General features: G+C 41.6%; 1 protein-coding gene across 1 annotated transcript in view; it reads right to left on the reverse strand.

Moving 5' to 3' along the window:
• Window positions 1–22,864, reverse strand: part of neurl1b (neuralized E3 ubiquitin protein ligase 1B) — a 48,252-nt gene extending 25,388 nt beyond the window's left edge. The window contains exons 1-3 of the mRNA XM_034181927.1: window positions 22,631–22,864; window positions 9,056–9,300; window positions 8,645–8,978 (exon numbers count right to left, since the gene is read on the reverse strand). Of these exons, the coding sequence (XP_034037818.1) occupies window positions 8,645–8,978; window positions 9,056–9,300; window positions 22,631–22,661 (610 nt within the window). The 5' untranslated portion in view covers window positions 22,662–22,864. The remainder of the gene's footprint in view (window positions 1–8,644; window positions 8,979–9,055; window positions 9,301–22,630) is intronic.
• Window positions 22,865–25,462: the final 2,598 nt, after the last annotated feature.

Below are 25,462 nucleotides of genomic sequence, written 5' to 3' on the forward strand. Positions count from 1 at the left end.
AAGGGACATGGGAACCTGCACCTGAAGGACTCTCAGACCATGAGAAACAAAATTCTTTGCTCTGATGAGACAGATTGAACTCTTTGGTGTGAATGCCAGGCATCATGTTTGGAGGAAACCAGGCACCATCGCTACAGTGAAGCATGGTGGTGGCAGCATCATGCTGCGAGATGTTTTTCAGCGGCTGGAACTGGTAGACTAATCAGGATTGAGGGAAAGATGAATGCAGCAATGTACAGATACATCCTGGATGGAAACCTGCTCCAGAGCACTCTTGATCTCAGACTGAGACGATGATTCATCTTGCAGCAGGATGATTAAGCACACAGCCAAGATATCAAAGGAGTGGCTTCACGACATCTCTGTGAATGTCCCTGAGTGGCCCAGCCAGAGCCCAGACCTGATTCCGATTGTACATTTCTGGAAAGATCTGAAAATGGCTGTGCACTTACACTCTCTGCAAAGAGGAATGGACAAAACTGCCCAAAGATAGGTGCACCAAGCTAGTAGCATCATATTCAAGAAGATTTGCGGTTGTAATTGCTGGCAAGTATTGAGCAAAGGGTGTGAATAGTTATGTAGATGTGAATTCTTAGTTTTTTTTTATTTTTAATCAATTTGCTAAAGTTAAAAAAAATTCAGGTTGTCATTATGGGGTGCTGTGAGTAGAATCTTGAGTGGAAACAAAGAATTTACTCCATTTTGTAGTAAGACATCAAATGTAGAAAAAGTGAAGTAAACGTGTATTTATAGCCCAGTCTCATGTTTTTTTTTTTGTTTTTTTTGGGGGGGCGGGGGGCGGGGGGGGTCGTTTTTTGTGATACCACCGCAAAAATGTAACATGTTTCGTGATGGTATCACAAACTAAGATTAAATCACTTTTCATCACACCATCACAAACTTACTGTGAGATCACATTGTTATTTACCTTCGTAAGTTTAAAGAAACTTTGTTAAATGACTCGTTATACAGTTAGTCTTAACTGAGCCTGCTTTTGTTTTGATGATGTGGCTCAGCACTTAGTCATGACAAGTCGATTGTCCATGAAAAGCTTGTTCTTCTAATTACAACAACAATGAGCCTACATTGACAACTGACTTGTCGTGTCTTTACGCCGAGCTGGGTCGTCAAAACAAAGACAGTCTAAGGTAAGATGCTAACTGTATAAAGCAGTCAGTTTAAACAGTGTCTTTACATTTACTTCAGTAAATGTGCATTTGTACCTCTGTAGGGATCCTCTCCATGCCACCAGACACTTCAATCAATCAATCAATCAATTTTATTTATATAGCGCCAAATCACAACAGTTGCCCCAAGGTACTTTATATTGTAAGGCAAAAGCCATACAATAATTACAGAAAAACCCCAAGGGTCAAAACGACCCCCTGTGAGCAAGCACTTGGCGACAGTGGGAAGGAAAAACTCTGTTGTGTGTTGGGGGGGTTTGGCTGGACATTTTGGTGTTCTTTTCTTTGCTCTCCAGGTGGTATACAAACTGATTTATTGTCTGTGGAGAAGGTGCTGGCAGAAGAGTCCTTCACCCTCATCAACGTGATATGCAGCACCTGTGGATGATGCTCACGTGCAACCTTAAAGACTTTCAGCTGAAGCAGATAATGAGATGGCGTTCTGCATTTAAGCCATGTGTGATTCAAGCACAGACGCGTTTTATGTTTGTACACCGAGTATTGCACAAAAGGGGGAAAATAAATTGTTTTGTTATTGGAACCGCTTTCTGGTTATTTTAGCGCTGGGTTCAGTCAGACACAGGTCCGCTCCTAAACCCGCGTCGACACATAACAGTAGTTCCCGGCCATTCTAAAATGGACCCAGCGGCAGAGGCGGTTCCATTTGCCGAAAGAGTTCAAGAACACTTGGAGAAAATATGGGAGCAATTACAGCATCTCGCAAACCAAATTAAACAAACAGACGCCCGTGTTACGGAGCTTGCAGCGCAAGCCGTTTCGCTTCCTGCTGCTCCAGCTGCGGCACCATCGATACCGGTGCAGATAACTCCGTCACCCAGAGATTCGGCGTCCGAACCGATTATTTGTCATCCGGAGCCTTATGTGGGAGACGCTGAAGCCTGTGCTCCGTTTTTGATGCAATGTTCTCTGGTGTTTGCTCAACGACCGGCTTCCTTCTCTTTTGATGGCAGCCGTGTCTTATATGTGACAAATTTGCTCCGAGGTGACGCCTTAGCTTGGGCCACTGCGTTGTGGAGTAATAACTCGCCATTGTTAGGATCCTTTAAGGATTTCTCCCGGGAGTTCCGATTGGTTTTTGACCATCCGGTGAAAACAAATACCGTTGCCCAACGGTTGCTGAATCTCAGGCAAGGGAGGCGGAGTGCGGCGGAGTATTCCATGGATTTCCGAATTTTTTCTGCTCAGTCCGGTTGGAATGCCGCAGCTTTACGAGGAGTGTTTGTGGATGGTTTAAATGATTCATTAAAAGACGAGCTAGCAGTCCGTGATGAACCAAACGATTTAGATGAGCTAATATCTTTGGTGATTCGTCTAGATGATCGGATAAAGGAGCGTGGACGCGAGAGAGAGCGGCCATCAGAACGGGTTTTTTCGTCTCGGGGCTTTCCCCGACACAGATCTGGGCTGCCTCTTCTTCGCCCCACTGAGACTCCTCCGACGGGACCTCTGGCTCCTCTTGCGGATGAGCCCATGCAGCTCGGACGAGCTGAAGCCGCTATATTGCCCCGTCATATAAGCGTCAAGAAAAAATAGTGGTGACGTATCTCCAGGTGTTCTGGGACAGGCAAAATAATACACACAAAAAAAAAAAAGAAAAAAAAATTATTTGGGCTGTTTTGTTTTGTTTTTTTTAAAGGGGTTATAAATTGTTTGGGGATTCAGAGGCGGTTCTGGTGGAGTGAACGACAGGCGGTTCGAAGCTCGGCTGGACTCAGTTGATCGTTGGTTTTTATTATTTGTACTTAGGTATTTTCTGTTTGGGTCTGGGGTCGTTTTGTTTTGTTATTTTTTTATTTCCCTGCTTCCCTAACCCCAACCTCACTCGCCCCAAGACCGTTCGTCTTGTGGGTTGTGGGGTGGTGCAGGTTGGTCACGCTGAGCGTTCTCAGAAGACCTCTGCACCTAGGGGGGGTTGTCAGGGGTGTTTTTTTGGTTTGGTTAGGGCCCGGTTCCACTCCAGCCTCGGTGGGCCTTTGTACCGTTCGTCATTGGTGTTGCCGGGGTGTGGTGCAGCGGGAACATACCTCTGTCGGAGGGGTGGGCCGATCTGTTGCCGTTCGCCATTTCGGTAGTTCCACCCCTCCCGATAGGCTGGGGTATGGTCGGGTTGGGGCACCGGACGTATTTCCAGTTTTCCGCTGCGCCTTGGGGTTGGGGCCGGGTTAGTTTTTCCTGTTCCCTTCCCCGGCTTGGTAATTTTGTTGCCGTTCGCCAAAATTGAGCTGACGGAGGGCTCTGGGAGTGATCTGGGGTCTTTCGGGGTGCTGGGGAAGGTAACAGGGTTTATCGGTTGTTTTATTTGCCCCCGGGGTTGTTTAATGTAGTCCACCGGGGGTTGGAATTTTGTGTTTCTTCTGTTTCCTTCCAGGTTCCACCTCCAGGGTTGATGGGACGGTCCTCTGGGGGGGAATTGGCTTGTGGGGCCGACTAGCCAAGTGTGGCCGGGTCTGGGGTTCCTGGGTTGTGGGGAGGGTGCCTCCTGGGGTTTGATGGTACGGTCCTCTGGGGGGCGCCGTTGCTCCATGTGTACCTGGGGACCTCTGTGGGATTCCGGCTTTGGCTATTTCTCCTGGAACTGGCGGTAAAGGCCTTCTGGGGGGTATTGGGCTCTGCAAGTCGTTCTGGGGGGGTTGTTTGTTATTTTTCTTTGTGAATTTATGTTTGTATTGTGTTTATGGGGCTGTGTTGGGTTTTTGCATTTGGGAGTTTTTCTTTTCTTCCCGGGGTTGGATGGGACGGTCTCCTGGGAAGGTTTTGGGTGGGTTTTGTGTTTTTCTTGTATGTTAGGTTGTTCTTGGGACTCTTTTGGGGTTTTGTTGATGCCAGCCGGCCTTCCAGCTGCGGTGCCCTGTCCTGCTGTCTGCGGTGGACCTTGGGAGCGTTACGCTGTCTGCTTCCTGACGAGGACCCCGGAGGGAGGTGCTGTTCTCGGACCTGGTCTGTTCGGTCGCCGGGAGGCTTCCCGTTAAAGGGGGGTACTGTTGTGTGTTGGGGGGGTTTGGCTGGACATTTTGGTGTTCTTTTCTTTTCTTTGCTCTCCAGGTGGTATGCAAACTGATTTATTGTCTGTGGAGAAGGTGCTGGCAGAAGAGTCCTTCACCCTCATCAACGTGATATGCAGCACCTGTGGATGATGCTCACGTGCAACCTTAAAGACTTTCAGCTGAAGCAGATAATGAGATGGCGTTCTGCATTTAAGCCATGTGTGATTCAAGCAGAATTGCCGGGAACTCGACCTTGTGATGTTCGTTTGTGAGACGCTGAGGACCGCGCCTGGGTTTGACACATCGTGCCTGTGAAGGAGGACGGGTGAGGGACACATGCTGTCAGCACACATCAGAGGTGATTTGATTGTCTGCATAATTGTTAACAGTAATTTGGTATTTTGTTACGCAGTATATGTGAATATTGATGAGAGTTGTGCAGCTTGCTTCTCACGGCCGTGGTGTGCGGACAGATGATCCTCCACCTGTTGTGAGAAGCTGCTCATTTACATAAAGCTTAAATTCAGACCTGAATGTGTTGCTGATAGTGTGTGCCTTTGAAGGATATTAGTTGTAGCTGCTGACTTACCTCACCTTTTCTATCCTTCACAGAGTCGGTTTGTCGTGTCCACCTTGGGGGTGTTTGGTGGTGAACGTGGGTCCAGAGGTGCTGGGCTTCGATCCCTTTGGGCGCTGGAGAGCGCGCCGTCCTTCACTCCGCCAGACAGACGCGTTTTATGTTTGTACACCGAGTATTGCACAAAAGGGGGAAAATAAATTGTTTTGTTATTGGAACCGCTTTCTGGTTATTTTAGCGCTGGGTTCAGTCAGACGCAGGTCCGCTCCTCAACCCGCGTCGACACATAACAAACTCCCTTTTAACAGGAAGAAACCTCCAGCAGAACCAGGCTCAGGGAGGGGCAGTCTTCTGCTGGGACTGGCTGGGGCTGAGGGGAGAGAATCAACAAAAAGACATGCTTTGGAAGACAGCAGAGGTCAATCACTAATGATTAAATGCAGAGTGGTGCATACAGAGCAAAAAGAGAAAGAAACACTCAGTGCATCATGGGAACCCCCCAGCAGTATAAGTCTATAGCAGCATAACTAACAGATGGTTCAGGGTCACCTGATCCAGCCCTAACTATAAGCTTTAGCAAAAAGCAAAGTTTTAAGCCTAATCTTAAAAGTAGAGAAGGTGTCTGTCTCCCTGATCCGAATTGGGAGCTGGTTTCAGGCTCCAGGAGAGGAGCCTGAAAGCTGAAGGCTCTGCCTCCCATTCTACTCTTAAAAACCCTAGGAACTACAAGTAAGCCTGCAGTCTGAGAGTGAAGCGCTCTATTGGGGTGATATGGTACTATGAGATCCCTAAGATAAGATGGGACCTGATTATTCAAAACCTTATAAGTAAGAAGAAGAATTTTAAATTCTATTCTAGAATTAACAGGAAGCCAATGAAGAGAGGCCAATATGGGTGAGATATGCTCTCTCCTTCTAGTCCCTGTCAGTACTCTAGCTGCAGGATTTTGAATTAACTGAAGGCTTTTCAGGGAACTTTTAGGACAACCTGATAATAATGAATTACAATAGTGCAGCCTAGAGGAAATAAATGCATGAATTAGTTTTTCAGCATCACTCTGAGACAAGACTTTCTAATTTTAGAGATATTGCGCAAAAAAGCAGTCCTACATATTTGCTTAATATGCACATTGAAGGACATATCCTGATCAAAAATGACTCCAAGATTTCTCACAGTATTACTAGAGTTCAGGGTAATGCTATCCAGAGTAAGGATCTGGTTAGACACCATGTTTCTAAGATTTGTGGGGCCAAGTACAATAACTTCAGTTTTATCTGAGTTTAAAAGCAGGAAATTAGAGGTCATCCATGTCTTTATGTCTGAAAGACATTCCTGCAGTTTAACTAATTGATGTGTGTGTCCTCTGGCTTCATGGATAGATAAAGCTGGGTATCATCTGCGTAACAATGAAAATTTAAGCAATGCTTTCTAATAATACTGCCTAAGGGAAGCATGTATAAAGTGAATACAATTGGTCCTAGGACAGAACCTTGTGGAACTCCATAATTAATGTTAGTCTGTGAAGAAGACTCCCCATTTACATGAACAAATTGTAATCTATTAGATAAATATGATTCAAACCACAGCAGCGCAGTGCCTTTAATACCTATGGCATTTCTAATGATCCCCCCCCCCCATTTGGTGGTAACAACAAGCAGTTAAACCTTGATGGTTTTAGCTTGCCCTGAAACATCACATTGTATCATTATTTAGCCTGTGATGGTGTTTGCGTTCTTACTCAATACTAGACTGATTAAAATAATTTTGTCCCGAGTGAAAAGCTAAATCCTAAACATCTAAAAATGAGACCCTGGTTGAAAAATTTGGGAGTCTCCCTTTAATGTTATGATATGTTCCCTTATGACTATTTGTAAGGAGCTGACTTGTACGTTCGCCCCTCACCAGACCTCATGGGATCAGCTGCCTTGACCAAATATGGCCACAGCTCCTGTAAGCCTGATGATAAACATCCAGAGGGTTAAAGAGGGAACCACAGCGGAGGGGATGAAGGAAGACTGAAGAGAGAAAGCGATAAAGGACAGGAAAATGAGGGCAGGTTTGGACTGAGAGACCTGTGGGAAGTCAGTGGTCTGGCTCTTGTTTTTCTCAGTCTGAGAGGGAGGTGTTCTCGATTTGTCGACAAACATAAACCAGAGTCATCACAAAAATAGTGGATTATGGCGTCAATGGCCTACTCATTCTACTCTGGCCTCAGTTACTGTGGAGCTCTGTGATACCCTGAAGCCCCAGAAGCTCCTTAAATTAGCTCAGAACATGTTGACACGATATGTTTAAGTTCCTGAGGTTTCAGGGTTTGTCGCAGAAGTACAGTGAAATATGTCTGAATTTCGTTGCACTGAAAATAAGCATCTTGTTGCACCAACTTACAAAAGTGCTTTAACTAGCAACACATAAATTAATTAGGTTGAGCCAAATTAACTTATGTAATATTCACAACTCAGTTAGCTTAATTAAATTTATATCATGCCAAATCACCACAAAGTCACCCCAAGACACTTCATATGGGTAAATTGAACAACTTATTCACATGGGTGTTATTAATTACAGATGTACAGTAACTGTGATCATTACAGTCACTATTGTGATTGTAAAATGTTTTATACAGTTATTGCAGTATTGTTAAAATGTGTTCACATTCTTCACAAAGCACTGATACACAAACTGAAATAGTTTCACCAAATTTTAAATATACAAAACCTTTGCAAAAATGCAACTTTAACATTAAAAAGGAGAGTTGGTGGTCTAAAGTTTTTTGCACTATGGTAGATCAATTGATAAACACTTGAAATGATAATTGCTATCACAGGATAGTTCATTGGGATTTACTATTACATCGGTAACAGTTATTACACAAATAATGAATGTTTCAGTGATTCATTCAATTCGTCTCTGCCTTGTTGAATGGAACATCTCATCTTTCACCAAATTAAATATTCTTTACATTGCAAGAATGGAAAAAAAAAATTATTTTATATAACGCCTAACAATCCTGACAATGTAGTCCGTACCTGATGCAGTGTATTGACTTCTTCATGTACAGACTGCTGTCTGCTTTCCTCGGGTCAGCAAAAAATCGTGACAGAAATTTGTAGAGCCCTTAATCTGATAACGCTTAATGCAAATGCCTCCAGATTGCTTATGGTGTACTCGATTTGTTTTTTTGTGTGACAAGAATGAGCACCATGAATAAAACAAACCCTGCCATGTTTGTTTTTTAAGCCAAGTGCCACTAGTGTAAGCGCGCATGGTGGAGGCGCCGTGCAATGGTACAAAACATATCAAACCAAAATTGGACGGTAAAAGGAACCAAATTTGCATGATCAAAGTAACACAATGGAAAATGGGACAAATGATCCATATCACGTGACATACAAACCACCAATCAAATGACAAGGATCTATTCAGGCATTATATAAATCCTGATTACCCATATAGATCCTGAGACCCGCTGGTGCCAGTGCTCATCTCCGGATTCCATAGCATCAAGCGGATGACCATCCCCTTGACGCCAGTCTGACACAGGTTGCTTTCCCAGCTGAGGTTGATACCCATTTACAGTTGGGTGGACTGAGGCAATGTTTCCATTACCAATTAAAGGAATTTCTTTGAGTTTTCTGTTTTTTCATCATATATTTTATAAACTCAAAAAAAAAAAAAACTCATTAAATTTACTTTGCCAACAAGTTCCATAAAATTCTGTTTGGCTCATTGAACTTGTATTTTTAGAAAAAACACAAGTTTAACTTGACAAAGACATGTATTTTAATTCATTTAATTTTATAAAAAGTGTATAATCCACCTCATTTATTTTGAGTGTAGGTTAGCATTAATAAAAATCTTTTTGAAATGCCTACCGAGCAGCGTGACCTCCTGAGTGATTCCATAGATATCTATGATAGCCCAGAGTGGACAGCCAATGCTGAGCCCACAGTGGAAGAGGATTGGCTCGCCTTCATTGATTGTGTAGAAAACCCTGCCGTGTCGATCAGCCCAGAATGACAGTACGTTGTCCTTCAAGGCCAATCTCTCAGGCAGAGCTTTAGCCCAGTAGCCAGGCCGCGTCACCAGATCTGGGCACGCATACTTGGGGATGTCTGTAGAGACCAGTTCACTTGGGTCCAAACTGGTGAAACCAAAGCGCAGGGCTCCACTCCAGCCATTGTGCACACCGCTCAGGCGAAGACGCACCTAAATAAATTGCAGTGTTTTAGACTTTTAGTATTCATATTTATACCTGTTCAAAGTAAGGTTGGATAACATCAAACCTTCTCATAGAGGTGGACAGGCCTATGGCTGAAGGTTATGCCATTGCAGAAGCTGTTCTTGCGTGTGGCACGGCGAAGCTGCCCATCAAGCCTGATGTTCTTGCCCTTGGCGTGGGGGTGGAAGCGGGGCGATTCCATGTTGATCCCGAGCGGAGGACCAGTCGTTCTTCTCTCCATTCCAACCCTGTTGTTTGGCAAGGTGTAGTACTGTCTGCTTGCCATAGGGCGGGGTTGTAGAGTTGCATCTATGGGTACAGAAACAAGCATGTAGTGAGAAAAAACAAATGTAAATCACAGTTTCTACATGATCCACTGAAGTGAGTGAGCAGTAAGCTGTGCAAAGATATTTTCTGGCAGGCAATAGTTATTTTCTCCATTTGGGTTACAGGGCAAACAGGTCATGTGTGTGCAAGACCCCAACATCTCACACACTTCCTTTCCCACACTGTCATAATGAAGCCTTTCTTCTGCTCTCAAGTTCAATAATCTTTTTCCACACCACGAATATTTTAAGTAACCCACATTCACAGCAAAATAGTCTCCACATCCATGTGGCCTATTTTTACCACAGAAATTAAATGAGTCATGTTTAGAAGAAACAAATCCATATTTATTGCTGTCATGTGGTAACTGAAATGGTGTTTAGCTTATTTAAGGTCAGTATTTGTCAGTCAAGTTAAGTATCATAGCAGAAAACAAGTAACCAGAAAAAAAAGTTCCATCAACATTAAGAACAGTCTGTCATTTTCTCACCCTATCGCATAAACAAACCCAAACAGCCCTTTTTGTTCCTTCACATATGCATTCAAGAACAGGGAATACATTATAAAAAAAAAACTACATCAATCACATTGTGCATCGTATAAAATCATAATTCAAAACAATACAAGCACAGCAGATTAATGTTGCACTGGAAGAATGCAAACCTCCAACCACATCCAAAGTTTCCATCAAAATTTTGTCTTCTTTTTTAAAATGAAAGATTTCTTTGTTCGCTTTTCTAGCATTCTTCGATCCTGATTGCTCTGTTGCCTTCTTTTTTTTTCTTCTATAGCTGCTCTTTGAAGTTTTTGCTGTTTTTATTGTTTGTATCTGTCTTGCTTTGATCCTGTGGGAATTGGGATCAAGGGGTAAATCCTGACTTTTGATGCTTATCAATGAATAAATCAACAATCCTGATTGTAGGATCAAATAAATCAGGAGATAATTAAAAAAAATAATAATCAAATGTAAGAGCCACCCCTTGATCTCAGTCCAAACCAAAATGTAGTCAACTGTTTCTTAACCCAAGACCCACATCTTCACCAAATCTCACTGAAGTCCATTATTTTCTATGAAGATACCCTGCTGACAGACAGACACACAGATAGTAACAAAAACACAGCCTTCTCAGCAGAAGTTTAAAAAAGTGATAGCTGAGTGGTATGATGTTGCTAAAGCCCATCATTCAAATTAAACCAATGATTCTGTTCTTCTCCAGAGCTACAAAATGATTACATTTCTGCTTATAATTCACTATGTTCTCAGTAAAGACAATAACTCTGTTAAATGGTCCACAGTCCATTTCCTAAATGAGACATTTTCACTGATTATAGTCTAAACTATCAAGCAGCAGCAAGAACATCTGTAACATCTTAAATGATGTGTGGGTGTCCCTTTATTTCCTTCATACGTCTCCTCCGGCTGTGGGAATTCAGCTCTGAGGAATGAAACTGTACTTTGTTGATAAGACATGGTTAACATGCTGAATAGAGGAAAAGCGACACCTGTGTTGCAGACTGCTGCTACTTTACTGACAGAATGACAAACTAGGACTCAACAGTAAATCACCCAGAGTGTATGGGCCAAGACAAATATCCACAGTTGCTTGCCATTTTTAGATGAAAGGCATAGCACAGCCGGGCATGCAACATGATCCAACAGCATGGTCAATGTCAGCAATTGCTGACCTCTTAAAGTAGCAACAGATAAGTAGTCAAACCAGCAATAGATAACTCCTCAACGCATAATAATACTGTTGATCAATACTGTAAACATCAGTACATAAATCCAAAATATAGCAAAAGGTAATTTCTCAAACTAACAATACAGTCCCTGAAGGCATCCTCAAGATACTACTTAGTACTTGTAGAGTACAGTAATGCCTTGATTATAAGTCTGCAAACTAGCAATAAACTGCAAGGATTACAAAAGATAAGAGAAAACTCAAACTAGAAACTGCTCAAAATGACACTAAATTCCTCAAACAAGCAGTATTTCTTTAAACTGGTTATAAAATACCCAAACCTGTAATCAATAATTCCCCAAAATGGCAATAGAAAATCCTCCAAAAAAAATACAAAAAAAGAGAATAGATGACTGATCAAACTAGCAAGAGGTTATCCATCAAACTATTGATTTTTCTCAAGGCCCAAGGTTGAGTATATTCTCTCAGAACAGTAACTATCTACCTAGATGATGGCTCAGTGAAGGCTAAAGATATAATATGTAACTGCCTTGTCTGCTAGGGTTGATGAAGCTGCCATGAAGAATTGCCACCATGTTTCCATTTGGAAGCTTTTATGAAGCCTAGTGTTGTACCTAAACATGCGGGATCAGGTCACGGGGGCAACAGCTCTAGCAGGGGATCTAACAACTAAACTCAAAGTAAATCTCCCTGTCTTAGCGGCTGAAGATGAGTGAGTGAGTGACACCATGTTAGGCTTGGGGCCAGCTCTTTTAGGATCTAGTAAACCCCAAGCAAAATGTTTCATTTGCCATTTTATCAAACAAAAGTACTATGTGTTCATGAAAATTCAGTAGGTATATATTATATATTATATTCCAATTGTAAGGTGGAACTATGCTAGTATACTAAGGTATATATAAATATCTAAAAAGGAAGAGTAAAATAGAAGAGTAGAAAAGAGTAGAGCCACTTAGGTGCCTGGTCTTGAGAACCAGGGATGGTAGGTTGAAAAGCTTTTTTATCCCATGGGAACTCTCCCTCCCCACCCAAGCGGCTCAAGGAAAAAAAGCTATATATAATAATAAATAATAGGACATAAGAAAGATAAGACATCATATATATAACTGATAATTAAATAATAAGGGTAATAAACAACATATACAAAAAATATGGTATTATATAATATATAAAAAAGTAGGTTTTAAAACCTAAATATTAATACAGGAGAAGATTGTAGTATAGGTATTTTAGTATGTAGACTAGTAGCAAAATTAAATTATAGTTAGTAGGCTAAGCTAGAAATCTGGTATTTTATTATAGAAACGGAAGCTATGATGTAATGTGTATTGGTATCTATCTAAAGTAACTCTGCTAGGATACTATAGGAAAATAAAAAGCATAATCTACATGCTATCAAATGGAAACCTAAGAACGGTAGTACTATATGTTGATATCTTTTAAAGAACACATAAACTGATGAATAATTATGACTATAATTATGATTATAATTATGAATCATGATTTTCATCCCAAAGTAAATACTTGGCCACAGTTTGCTTCACTGGAGAATAACGAAAATTTGTTTGTGTTGCAAGCCCAGTGACAAGCAAGCCAAAGACTGAATTGAGAAAAAGGTTTATTTAATGGCTTCCAGGAAAGTGAGGAGATTAGGGCCAAAGCTTGCAGAAGGGGAAGGCAGGATGCACAGGTGGTCTTCAACCTACAGCAAGTGCTAACCGGACTGACCCTGCTAAGCTTCCTGAGTCAGCGGTGAGTAGGAGTGGAAAGTCAGAGCTGACCTGGGACTCTGAGAGGCTGAGGATTGCATAGTGAGGAAGCTGGAGAAGTGAGCAGAGGAGCAGTGTTATCATCGAGTTCACCTCCCCCAAGGCCAAGTTCCAGGCCTTGGTCTTTGAGGCCAAAGCCAAGACTGGGTATTACACAAAGTCTATCATAATTGCCGCGGCCTGTTCCCACAGACTCATGCATTATTTCAAGCCACAGCCAAGTGAGTCAGATGTGGCCTTATATAATCTTTTGTGTACTTACGTGACACAGTGCGTTACGATCAAAGACATTAATATGTTACCCGGGCGGAGGACTATAATAATGCTTGCCTAGTGACAAGGCTGTTTCTGAAGATTTATTTTACTCGTACTTGTAGATGTATTATGCGTGTGGTACCGTGGTGGCGAGAAAACAGTGTATTCAAGCGTTGGGTGCACACAGATGTGGAACGTTACCATGATGGGTGCTTTTTTGTTTGGTGGGAAGTAAACAGTGTGAAAAATAGGTAAAAAAACAAACATAAATTAGATGAGTGGTAGTTAACTGGAGTCAGGAGAGAGACAACGCACCATGCCCAGATATACACATACAACACACTAGAAAAAAAGGAAAGGGTAAAAACAATGACAGCAGGAGTGGAAAGATGGCATGGTCGGAGCTGTGACAGGTTGGTTGTGTTCACAATAGGTTTCTATGTCCAAGTCCATTTGATCCCACTTGTAAATATTGCTTCGCTATCATCTAACCACCTTTATTTTTGTAGCTGTTTTTGGGTTCATGGTTCAATTGAATGTATTTTTATTGCTTCCAGAGCACCAAAGTCTGACTTCACGGATCCATGACAACACCAGAACTGGTTCTACACCATAACCTAATTAATATTTATTTATAGAACACCAAATCACAACATAACTCACCCCAAGGCACCTCACAAGGGTAAGGTCTAACCTTATCCACCCCATAGAGATGAATAAACTCTAGGCCAGGCTTCGAATTCCTTTCCACAATATTTTTGTCCACAATCTTGGGAGAGGGATTGCCATGATTTTGTGATGCACCATTGTACTGACAGAAACCCTATGAACCACAACTCAATATCACTAATGCTTAAAATGACTTAAAAGTCATTACAAAATTACAATCAGGTTGCAGCTCAAAAATTGCACTTTTTACATATGTATGGTTGGAAAATTTTGCATTATTATATGTATTTATTATTCAATCATCTTCTATACACACTTCTTCCAATGAAAGGTCATGGTGGGCTAAAGCCTATCCCAGCAGTCACTGGGTGAGAGATGGAGGACACCCTGGACTGACCGCCAGCGCTGACACTTAAGCAATTCATCAAAATTCTTTGTCTGTGGAAGTGGGAGGAAGTTGGACGCCTGGAGGGAACCTATGCAAACACAGGAGAACATCTAATTTCCACACAGAAAGAACCAGGTCAGAAGCGAACCTGGAACCTTCTTGTTGTGAGGCAACAGTGCTAACCACTAACCCACTATGATCCCCAATTCACACAATTATAAAAAAAAAATTAAACTGCAAGATGAACTATGTCTTGACACAGTCTCTGTCACAAATATATCAGCATGCATCATAACAGAATTCTCTTTTCGCAGATACACTGACTGACAGAACTGACGCCAGGTAAACGTAGTGCCACCTGCTGTTCATCTGCAATAAAAGTATTTTTTTCCTTAAATTCTGTTCTGACACAAAAACAATCCACTTGCTAAACAGCACCCATAATTCACAGAGAGGATCCTCTTCCCCAAACATTTCTCCTGCTTTTGTAGCGTAAACAACAAGCATGTTACTTTGTCCATATTGAGTAACATCATTCAATCCCTCTCTCGTGCTGAGAGCCAAGACTACTCCGTACTGGCTGCTTCAGTGAACCAACACAGTTTTCCACATGATGAGAAACAGTATGTTGTGATTTCCCCCTTACTGGAGCAATTTTTGCTAATCAGAAGAATAGGACACTGATGCGGCTATGATGATGATATTCGTTTTTTCCCAAGCAACTGTGCAGAGGACTGCTTTCTTTCATCTGAGAAATATAGCAAAGATTCGCCCCATCCTGTCTATGGCTGATGCTGAGCCTCTGATTCACGCATTTGTCTCTTCTAGATTGGATTATTGTATTGTTTTTTTCCTTGGCCTGCCGCAGTCTAGCATTCGAGGACTTCAGTTGGTGCAGAATGCTGCTGCCAGAATTTTGACACAAAGTAGAAGGTTTGACCACATTACTCCCATTCTGGCATCCCTTCATTGGCAACCGGTTTCTGCCAGATTGGATTTTAAGGTTTTATTGTTGGTTTATAAAATTGTTCATGGACTGGCGCCTTACTACTTGGCGGACTTTGTTAAGCCCTACATACCTGCGAGGCCTTTGCGTTCGCAGGGCACAGGGCTTCTGTGTGTTCCGAGGATGAACAAAAAGTCTGTGGGGTATAGAGCCTTCTCCTACCGTGGTCCAGCTCTTTGGAATGATCTACCTGCTGTTATTCGGCAGTCTGACACGGTGGAGATTTTTAAATCAAGACTGAAGACCCACTTTTTTAGACTGTCTTATCATTAATTTTTTAATCTGTTTGTGTTTGCTTTGTAATTTCTTTTTATTCTACTGTGTTTTATCTTTTAACTGTGCTTTTCTTGCTTTTAATTTTGAATTTAGATTAATTTGTGTTGTTGTGAATTATGTGAAGCGCCTTGGGGCAACTTTGTCGTGATTTGGCGCTATATAAATTAATAAATTAAATTGAAACTGAGAACCAGACGAGACATTAAGCGGTTGTGACATCATTTTATAGTTCTGTTGTGGATCTGAACCTAAATTACAATGACTCAAAAACAAGGCGTTGCTGTTGATACAGATTTCATGAGGAAAACAAAGGAGTCGTCCATCAAGAATGCCGATTTCCGTGTAAAACATGAATTATGTGTTTATATTACACCAAAGTGATCGGAAGATATATTCGCTTTCATATATTCCAGTGTGTAAAATATTTATGGCGTCCACACACCCTAAAAGTCAATGCATTATCTTTGAAGTAAGTCCTTTAAAGGAGGAGTTTTTTTCCACAAGCTGTGAGGATTCTGAACGGCACACTTTGAATTTTGGATCTGTACAATGCACTTTATATAGTGCATTTTATTTATTTATTTATTTATTTATTGCACATTAACAATGCGCTTTGATATTTCCATTGTTTAATTTGTTTTTAATTTGCTTTTTATGAACTCCTTAATTTTAGATTTGTACATATGTTTTCTTCAGGCGTTTGGTTGTTTTCTTGTTCGTGATATAGTTTTTAGATCTTTTAGAATTTACATGGCATTTGTTTACCATGTGTGTCTGTTAAATTGCTTGTTCATGTCTTGTGGTATAGTTTTTAATGTCAACAGTGCACTTGAGCTTCTTGCATCTTTTTTCCAATGTGGTTTCTGTAACTGCAAATGGCCAATAAACTGAACTGAACTGAAGTAAGACTTCTGTGTCACTGCAGACAGTGTAAACCTAAGATATTTCATGTGTGTGGTCAACTTCATTTAATTTGTTGATATGCATCCACTCCTGTATTTCAGGCCTGCAACACATTCCAAAAAAAAAAGTTGGGACAGGGCAATTTAGAGCTAGTAATGAGGCTAATAAAAACACTACATAATGATGTTGTTTCAAACAGGTGATGTCAACAGGTTATTGTAACCATGATTCAGTACTAAAGCAGTACCCAGCAAGGGCTGTCTTTGAAGATGAGTAGTGTCTCCAGTTTGCCAACAAATGCATGACAAATGATTGACATGTTTAAAATTCATCAATAGCTGATATAACCACAGAAGCAAGGGATTACTTTGGAAAAAACTTTGTCAAGCACTATGATATGAAGCTACATTCACAAATACCACATAAATGTTTAATGTGCAAAAAGAAGCCTGATATTTACATTTATATAATGTACCCGGCATCATCATCTTTCGGCTGCTCCCGTTAGGGGTCGCCACAGCAGATCAGATGCTTCCATCTCACCCAGAGGAGTGAGATGCAGTGAGATGCAACCATGCAGGTGGTTGGTGTGACAGAAGAAGATACAGAGGACACTCTGTATCTTCCTCTGTCATACCAACCACCTGCATGTCCTCCATCAGCACATCCATAAATCTCCTCTTTGGCCTCCATCTTCTCCTCCTGCTTGGTGGCTCCATCCTCAGCATCCTTCTCCCTATATACCCTGGGTCCCTCCTCTGCACATGTCCAAACCATCTCAATTTCACCTCTGTCTCCAAACCATTCCACCTGAGCTGTCCCTCTGATATGTTCATTCCTAATCCTGTCCATTCTCATCACTCCCAAAGAGAATCTCAACATCTTCAGCTCTGCCACCTCCAGCTCAGCCTCCTGTCTTTGTTAGTGCCACCATCTCTACAACTTAGCTGGCCTCACTCCTGTCTTGTAAATTTTCCCCTTCATTCTTGCAGATATGCTTTGGTCACAAATCACTCCTGCCACCTTTCTCCACCTACTCCACCCTGCCTGCACTCTCTTCTTCAGCTCTCTACCACACTCACTATTACTTTGGAGAGTTGACCCCAAGTATTTAAACTCATCTGTTTTCACCACTTCTACTCCTTGTAACTGCACTATTCCACTGGGCTCCCTCCCATTCACACACAAGTACTCAGTCTTGCTCTGACGTTCATTCCCCTTCTCTCCAGAGCATTATCTCAACCTCTCCAAGCTAGACTCAACCTGCTCTTTACTCTCACTACAGATCACAAAGTCTTCTGCAAACATCATAGTTCATGGACACTCCTGTCTGATCTCATGTGTCAACCTATCCATCACAATTGCAAACAAGAAAGGACTCAGAGCTGATCCTTGGTGTAATTCCACCTCTACCTTGAATAAGTCTGTCACTCCTACTGCGCATCTCACCACTGTCACACTATCCTTGCACATTTTCTGCACCACCCTCACATACTTCTCTGCCACTCCAGACTTCCTCATATACAATATCACAACTCTTCTCTTGACACCCTGTCAGAAGCTTTCTCTAAATCCACAAACACACAATGTAACTCCTTCTGGCCTTCTCTATACTTCTCCATCAGTATTCTCAAAGCCAACATTGCACCTCTAGTGTTCTTTTTCGGCATGAAACCATATTGCTGCTCACAGATCTTCTCTGGTTTTCAAAGCCTAGCTTCTACTACTCTTTTCCATAACTTCATGCTGTGGCTGATTAACTTTATGCCTCTGTAGTCACTGCAGCTCTGCACATCACCCATGTGCTTAAAAATCAGAACCAGCACTCACCTCACTTGTCAGCACATTACCATCTGCATCTTTTACCACCCTTATCTGCTGCACATCCCTTCCAGCTCTGTCCCTTTGTCTGGCCAACTGGTACAAGTCCTTTTCTCCTTCGATCAGTGCTCAAAACAGTCCTGCTGTAAAATTTGTTTGCCTCCAGAAGCTGAAGTTATAATATTTGATTGCCTCACCGAGTTCACAAAAAGTTGATTATCAAGTAGACATTGAACTCTGGCCAAGAACAGTGTACATCATAACTCAACACTTTTCATCCTGTTTTCAATGTATTTGCATCAGGAAGGCATCCGGAGTAAAACTTGTGCCAAATACCATTGCAGATCTGGCTGTATCCACTGTGGCAACCCCAAACAATAATGGGAGCAGCCGAATGGATAACATGTACATGTGCTAACACGCTGGATTTGTTTTTATGGAGAAGAAGCTTTTTATGGTAATGGTGGGTGGCTGATGAAATAAGTACTATTTAAAAAAAAAATAAAGCATAATAACAAGACACCATGTGCTTCAATGACCTTTCTGAAATGAAAAAGTGATTCTCTGCATTTGTTTGAGCGCAGTCAAGCCTTTCATTGTTGCATGTCTTCGGTTTAGACGGTTTCATCTTATGGAACCTGTCAATTGACAATAAAGGACTTGGAAGACTTCAGGAAATTTGTTGATTGTAAATTGAGAGTGTGGATTAATGGTGAGGGATCTCAAACCAATAGCTGACACTAATTTGACACCTGGCAAAAGACATCTTCATTGCACCAAGACATTATATTATTGCATACTAATGAAAGTTACACAGGTACAGTGCCCTCCAAAAGTATTGGAACACTTGGTATTTCACATATTTTGCCATTGCCATTTCAAATACAAAAAACAAAAATTATCTTCCTAATCTCAAACTTAAAGAAAATCTCAACAACTTGATATAAATTAATTAAAACTATAAAGCCAAGATGATGGGTTGCATAAGTAATAGAACGCTTTACTGTAAATAACCAGTTTTTTGTTGTTGTTATTGTTTTTTTGTTTGTTTGTTTGTTTGTTTTTTTGCAGACAAGGGGATGGAAACATGAACATTACCAAGTCACTGAATATGTCTTGGACTTCATTTACATCAATTATGAAGAAATACAAACAGTATGGCATTCTGTGATAAATCTGTGTGGAGTAGACAGTAGACAGTGCAAGAAGGAGAAGAGTGAGGAAAGCCACCAAGACACTCAGACAACCCAGAAGAAATTATAGGCTGGTTGTGACTGGAGAAATTAGTTATACAGCTTCAAGATGAAGTGGTATAGAGGAGGGCTTTCTTAAAAACAAAACCTGAAAGTTCAGCTACAATTTGCCAAAAGGCATATCATGTGCTAATATTTGCTCATTTTGAAATGGATGCCTGCAACACATTTTAAAAAAGCTGGGACAGGGGCAACAAAAGACTGGGAAATGCTCAAACAACACCTGTTTGGAACATTCCAGAGGCGAACAGGTTAATTGGAAACAGGTGAGTGTCATGATTGGATATAAAAGGAGTATCCCCAAAAGGCTCAGCTGTTCACAAGCAAAGATGGGGTGAGGATCACCACTTTGTGAATAACTGCGTGAAAAAAATTGTCCAACAGTTTAAGACCAATGTTTCTCAATGTTCAATTGCAAGGAATTTAGGGATTCCATCATCTACAGTCCAAAATATAATCAGAAGATTCAGAGAGTCTGGAGAATTTTCTACACGTAAGCGGCAAGGCCAAAAACCAACATTGAATGCCTGTGACCTTCGATCCCTCAGGCGGCACTGCATTAAAAACTGACATCATTGTGTAAAGGATCTTACCATGTGGGCTCAGGAACACTTCAGAAAACCATTGTCAATTAACACAGTTTGCAAAGTGGAAAAGTGTGCTGTGATCTGATGAGTCCACATTTCAAATTGTTTTTAGAAATCATGGACGTTGTGTCCTTGAGACAAAAGAGGATAAAGTCCATCCAGATTGTTACCAGCGCAAAGCTCAAAAGCCAGCATCTGTGATGGTATGGGGGTGTGTTAGTGCCCATGGCATGGGCAACTTACAGATCTGTGATGGCACTGTCAATGCTGAAATGTCCATCCAGGTTTTGGAGCAACACATGCTGCCATCCAAGCAACGTCTTTTTCAGGGACGTCCCTGCTTATTTCAGCAAGACAATGCCAAGCCACATTCTGTACGTGTTACAACAGCGTGGCTTCGTAGTAAAAGAGTGCGGGTACTAGACTGGCCTGACTGCAGTCCAGACCTGTCACCCATTGAAAATGTGTGGCGCATTATCAAGTGCAAAATATGACAACAGAGACCTCGGACTGTTGAACAACTGAAGTCGTACATCAAGCAAGAATGGGAAAGAATTCCACCTACAAAGCTTCAACAATTAGTGTCCTCAGTTCCCAAACATTTATTGAGTGTTGTTAGAAGGAAAGGTGATGTAACACAGCAGTAAACATACCACTGTCCCAACTTTTTTGAAACGTGTTGCAGGCATCCATTTCAAAATGAGCAAATATTTGCACAAAAACAACAAAGTTTATCAGTTTGAACATTAAATATGTATTCAATTGAATATAGGTTGAAGAGGATTTGCAAATCATTGTATTCTGTTTTTATTTACATTTTACACAACGTCCCAACATCATTGGAATTGGGGTTGTATGAATATTAGGTAACAGTGAACAATGGATGTTGATATCACCATTAATCAGTTGCTGGTAACCAGTCTGAACAAAGGAAATATCTCAACCGTACCAGTTGTAAAACATGACAACTAAATGTCCCAAATAATAAATACAATTTTTCACAAAATTTTCTCAATTTAATTTCCTGCACTTTCAGTTAAAATCATTATAGAAACTTTGCATAATTTATTACCACCCTTGAAAAATTTCACCTCCCTATTTTATAAACACTACCCAATCTTAGAACCTGTATGTGTGTGCGTGTGTGCACGTGCTGGAGCCACTCTTCCAGTTTGGATGTGACAGCTCCTAATGCTCCCATGGACCACTTCCGACTTTACCTTCCACATCTGCTCCAATTGTTCAAGAAGTAATCTATCCATCCATCCATCAAACTGTTGTCATCTTTTGTGTTGTCCTGTACCAGACAGCACACCCACAAAGAATTTGGTTTTATTTTAATTTGAAAATGTGGCTTCTAACTTTATTACTTTCTTTAATAAAGTAGAAAAATAACACTTTTTTACAGCCAAGGCTGAACATTTGAAATTAGATTATGTTCACCCAGTGACGAAGGATTTTTTTTTTTAAATGGTACATAAAAAAATAATAAATAATGCAACAGTCCCTGCTGCATTTTAATTGTCTTGGACAGTTGATCCCAACAAGAAAAACACAGGTATCCAAATTGACTGACTGAATGTATTTGACAGCTGTGTTCCTTCTGTCCTCAACCTCCCAACATGATCAATCAATCACACTGCAGCTGAAGAGGAAGGTTTTTGTCAAACTTTTACTGAAGCACCGAACATAGAAGGTTTTGTTGTTGTTGCTAGGACCTTTGCAAACCCATGGCTGATAAATTTTCAGCCACATACAGCGACCCGTATGTAAATGGCACCTTCTCACAAAGGGGTCCCATAGCTATGAAGAATGATTTCCATCCATCAAAGCAAGGCTGAGATATGACCTCATGTCCTGTTTGGCTGCTTACTGGCCGTGTTCAACTGGCTGTGATGGATGAATACTTTGAAAAATCAAACATCCATACAGAAACAATGGCAAGATTTGATCTGATGTGCCAATGTTCTTGAAGACTGGACAAAATTCATCAATTTGGACAAATTTATCAAGCTATCCAATAACACCTGATTTTTCGAAATCTTGCAAATGATTCAAAAGTTGCAACATTCACACTTCCAAATTTGACCCACTGGTGGCGCTATAACGCTGGAGCTCCAGATATGAAACTTGGTGAAACGAGTGACAGGACTGTGCCCAATAAGTGCACCAACTGAACTTTTTACCACAAAATTGCAGTGTTGTCAATGAGGGTGGAGCCATTAATCAAAGAAAATATTTGCAAATAAAAACAGGCAAAAAAGTGCACATTGTCACCACATGGAGACTATCAAGCTACAGAGGTTTACATTCAAACTCATATTTTTGAGCTACTGTGTTGTCAGTTACATTAAGAGGTGCACTTTCATAATTCCAGTGCTGCAAATGTAGTATTTTATTAGAAAACAGTGACTTCTGGTGTTTGATCCTCACCCGACGGGATGGTGCTACTTCATTTTTTGCTCATTAATATTTTGTAAAAGTTCATTTCGAAGTGCACCGCCGACTTATTATTATCATCATTTTTATATATATATATTTTTTGGTGAGGGCATGTCAGCCTTTCCCTGCATCACGCTCAGCTCCCGCGTGATGGGCAGCGCGTCTTTGCGCACACAAGTGGAGGATTCAGGAGAAGCCTTTTGCTGTGGATAATTATTGCAATAAACGAGTGATTCTCACCTATTAAAGGTTTAGGTGTCGCATTCCCCATTTCATCCACAAATTCGTCTCCCTGGCTGACCACTTAATTCCGCGCGCGTCCATTCAGCCGCCGTCGCTGTAATGTGCCTGGAAGCATTTTGGCATCGGCGCCTCAGAATTGCGCTCACGCACGTAGCACGACCGCGCCGCTCTTATTAATGTGAAGTCCGAGCGGCTGCTAGAGGCTGATCGCTCCAACTGGCGCACAGCAGCCCCCTCCGTCGTTTTGGACAGGCTGCCCTCTGCACGACGTTAAAGACGCAGTAAGCGGAGATTCCCCCCCCCCCAAAAAAGGCAGCATTATACGTTCATCCTAAACATCATGTTTGATGGGGATGGAGTTGTCTCCCAAAAAGCAGCTCTGTTGAACATGCATTCATCATGGTGATGCTCTGTTAACCCAAATCATCCATTCATTCCAAATTGATGATTGGCTCAATTATTAATACTTCTGTGATTTATTTTAAGTCACAGATCCAAGGGCGGCTCATGGGTTGGGCTTGACAGGGCTAATCCCCCACCACCGAGCCTCATACCCTCCTGATCCAGTCTGATAGAAGCTCAGATTCTGTTGGACTCATCAGACACGGCTTTAAGCAAGTTCATGCCACTTATAAAACGCAACATGTGTTTAATTGTTTTCATCATTCCATCTAAAAAATGATTGTTTCCTTGTCAGGGCAGCACAGTGGCTTAGTGGTTAGCAAAGTTGCCTCACAGGAAGAAGGTTATGGGGTCACTTCCCGCCTGGGCCTTTCTGTCTGGAGTTCGCATGTTCTCCCCGTGTTTTCGTGGCTTCATCCCACTTCCAACGACATGCAGGTGAATTGGTGACTGTGAATTGACTGTAGGTGTGTGCACATGTGCGAATGTGTTTGTCTGCATGTGGCTCTGTGACAGACTGGTGTCCTGTCCAGGGTGTACCCTGCCTCACACCCTGTGACTGCTGGGATAGGCTCCAGCCCACCTGTGACCCTTCAACAACTTCAACTTCAACTTTTTTCTTATATAGCGCCAAATCACAACAAACAGTTGCCCCAAGGCGCTCCATATTGTAAGGCAAGGCCATACAATAATTATGAAAAACCCCAACGGTCAAAATGACCCCCTATGAGCAAGCACTTGGCAACAGTGGGAAGGAAAAACTCACTTTTAACAGGAAGAAACCTCCAGCAGAACCAGGCTCAGGGAGGGGCAGTCTTCTGCTGAGACTGGTTGGGGCTGAGGGAAAAAAACAGGAAAAGACATGCCGTGAAGGGGGGCAGAGATCGATCACTAATGATTAAATACAGAGTGATGCATACGGAGCAAAAAGAGAAAGAAACAGTGCATCATGGGAACCCCCCCACAATCTACGTCTAAAGCAGCATAACCAAGGGATGGTCCAGGGTCACCCGATCCAGCCCTAACTATAAGCCTTAGCGAAAAGGAAAGTTTTAAGCCTAATCTTAAAAGTAGAGAGGGTATCTGTCTCCCTGATCTGAATTGGGAGCTGGTTCCACAGGAGAGGAGCCTGAAAGCTGAAGGCTCTGCCTCCCATTCTACTCTTACAAACCCTAGGAACTACAAGTAAACCCGCAGTCTGAGAGCGAAGCGCTCTAATGGGGTGATATGGTACTACGAGGTCCCTAAGATAAGATGGGACCTGATTATTCAAAACCTTATAAGTAAGAAGAAGAATTTTAAATTCTATTCTAGAATTAACAGGAAGCCAATGAAGAGAGGCCAACACGGGTGAGATATGCTCTCTCCTGCTAGTCCCCGTCAGTACTCTAGCTGCAGCATTCTGAACCAACTGAAGGCTTTTTAGGGAACTTTTAGGACAACCTGATAATAATGAATTACAATAGTCCAGCCTAGAGGAATAAATGCATGAATTAGTTTTTCAGCATCACTCTGAGACAAGACCTTTCTGATTTTAGAGATATTGCGTAAATGCAAAAAGGCAGTCCTACATATTTGTTTAATATGCGCTTTGAATGACATATCCTGATCAAAAATGACTCCAAGATTTCTCACAGTATTACTAGAGATCAGGGAAATGCCATCCAGAGTAACGATCTGGTTAGACACCATGCTTCTAAGATTTGTGGGGCCAAGTACAATAACTTCAGTTTTATCTGAGTTTAAAAGCAGGAAATTAGAGGTCATCCATGTCTTTATGTCTGTAAGACAATCCTGCAGTTTAGCTAATTGGTGTGTATCCTCTGGCTTCATGGATAGATAAAGCTGGGTATCATCTGCGTAACAATGAAAATTTAAGCAATACCGTCTAATAATACTGCCTAAGGGAAGCATGTATAAAGTGAATAAAATTGGCCCTTGACTGCAGTAAGTGGATATAGAAAATGTGGATGGATGTTTCCTTTTTAAAGCCAGTCCATCCATGAACTAGGACCTGGTCACATAGAGAAAGGACAGGACAACAGTCCAATATTTAAGAAGAAAAAGAACAGCATAAATATTTCACACCATATACTTGTTGACTTTTGACCTCAATCTGATCCTCTCCAAAATCATCTCAAGATGTTTACCCAAGTAATACACCCACCAGGTTTGGTGAAAATCCATCCAGCTGTCTGTTTTTTGTTTTAGTTATCTTGATCACAGACACACAACTGATTACAATACCTGTTTTTCTGACCTGCAGGGTAAGAATGCAGGCATGACATGGCCTAATGATTTATTTACAGTTAATTATTTGTTGTCATACAAGGTTTTTTGTAGACAAAAATCAGGTCGGGTCTGGGAGCATCTGCTGGTGCTGTATCTACCACACCGCTGTGGAATCATCTTGGATCCTGGATGACA

The sequence above is a fragment of the Thalassophryne amazonica genome, chromosome 11 (genome assembly GCF_902500255.1).
Source record: "Thalassophryne amazonica chromosome 11, fThaAma1.1, whole genome shotgun sequence".
Lineage (NCBI taxonomy): Eukaryota > Metazoa > Chordata > Actinopteri > Batrachoidiformes > Batrachoididae > Thalassophryne > Thalassophryne amazonica.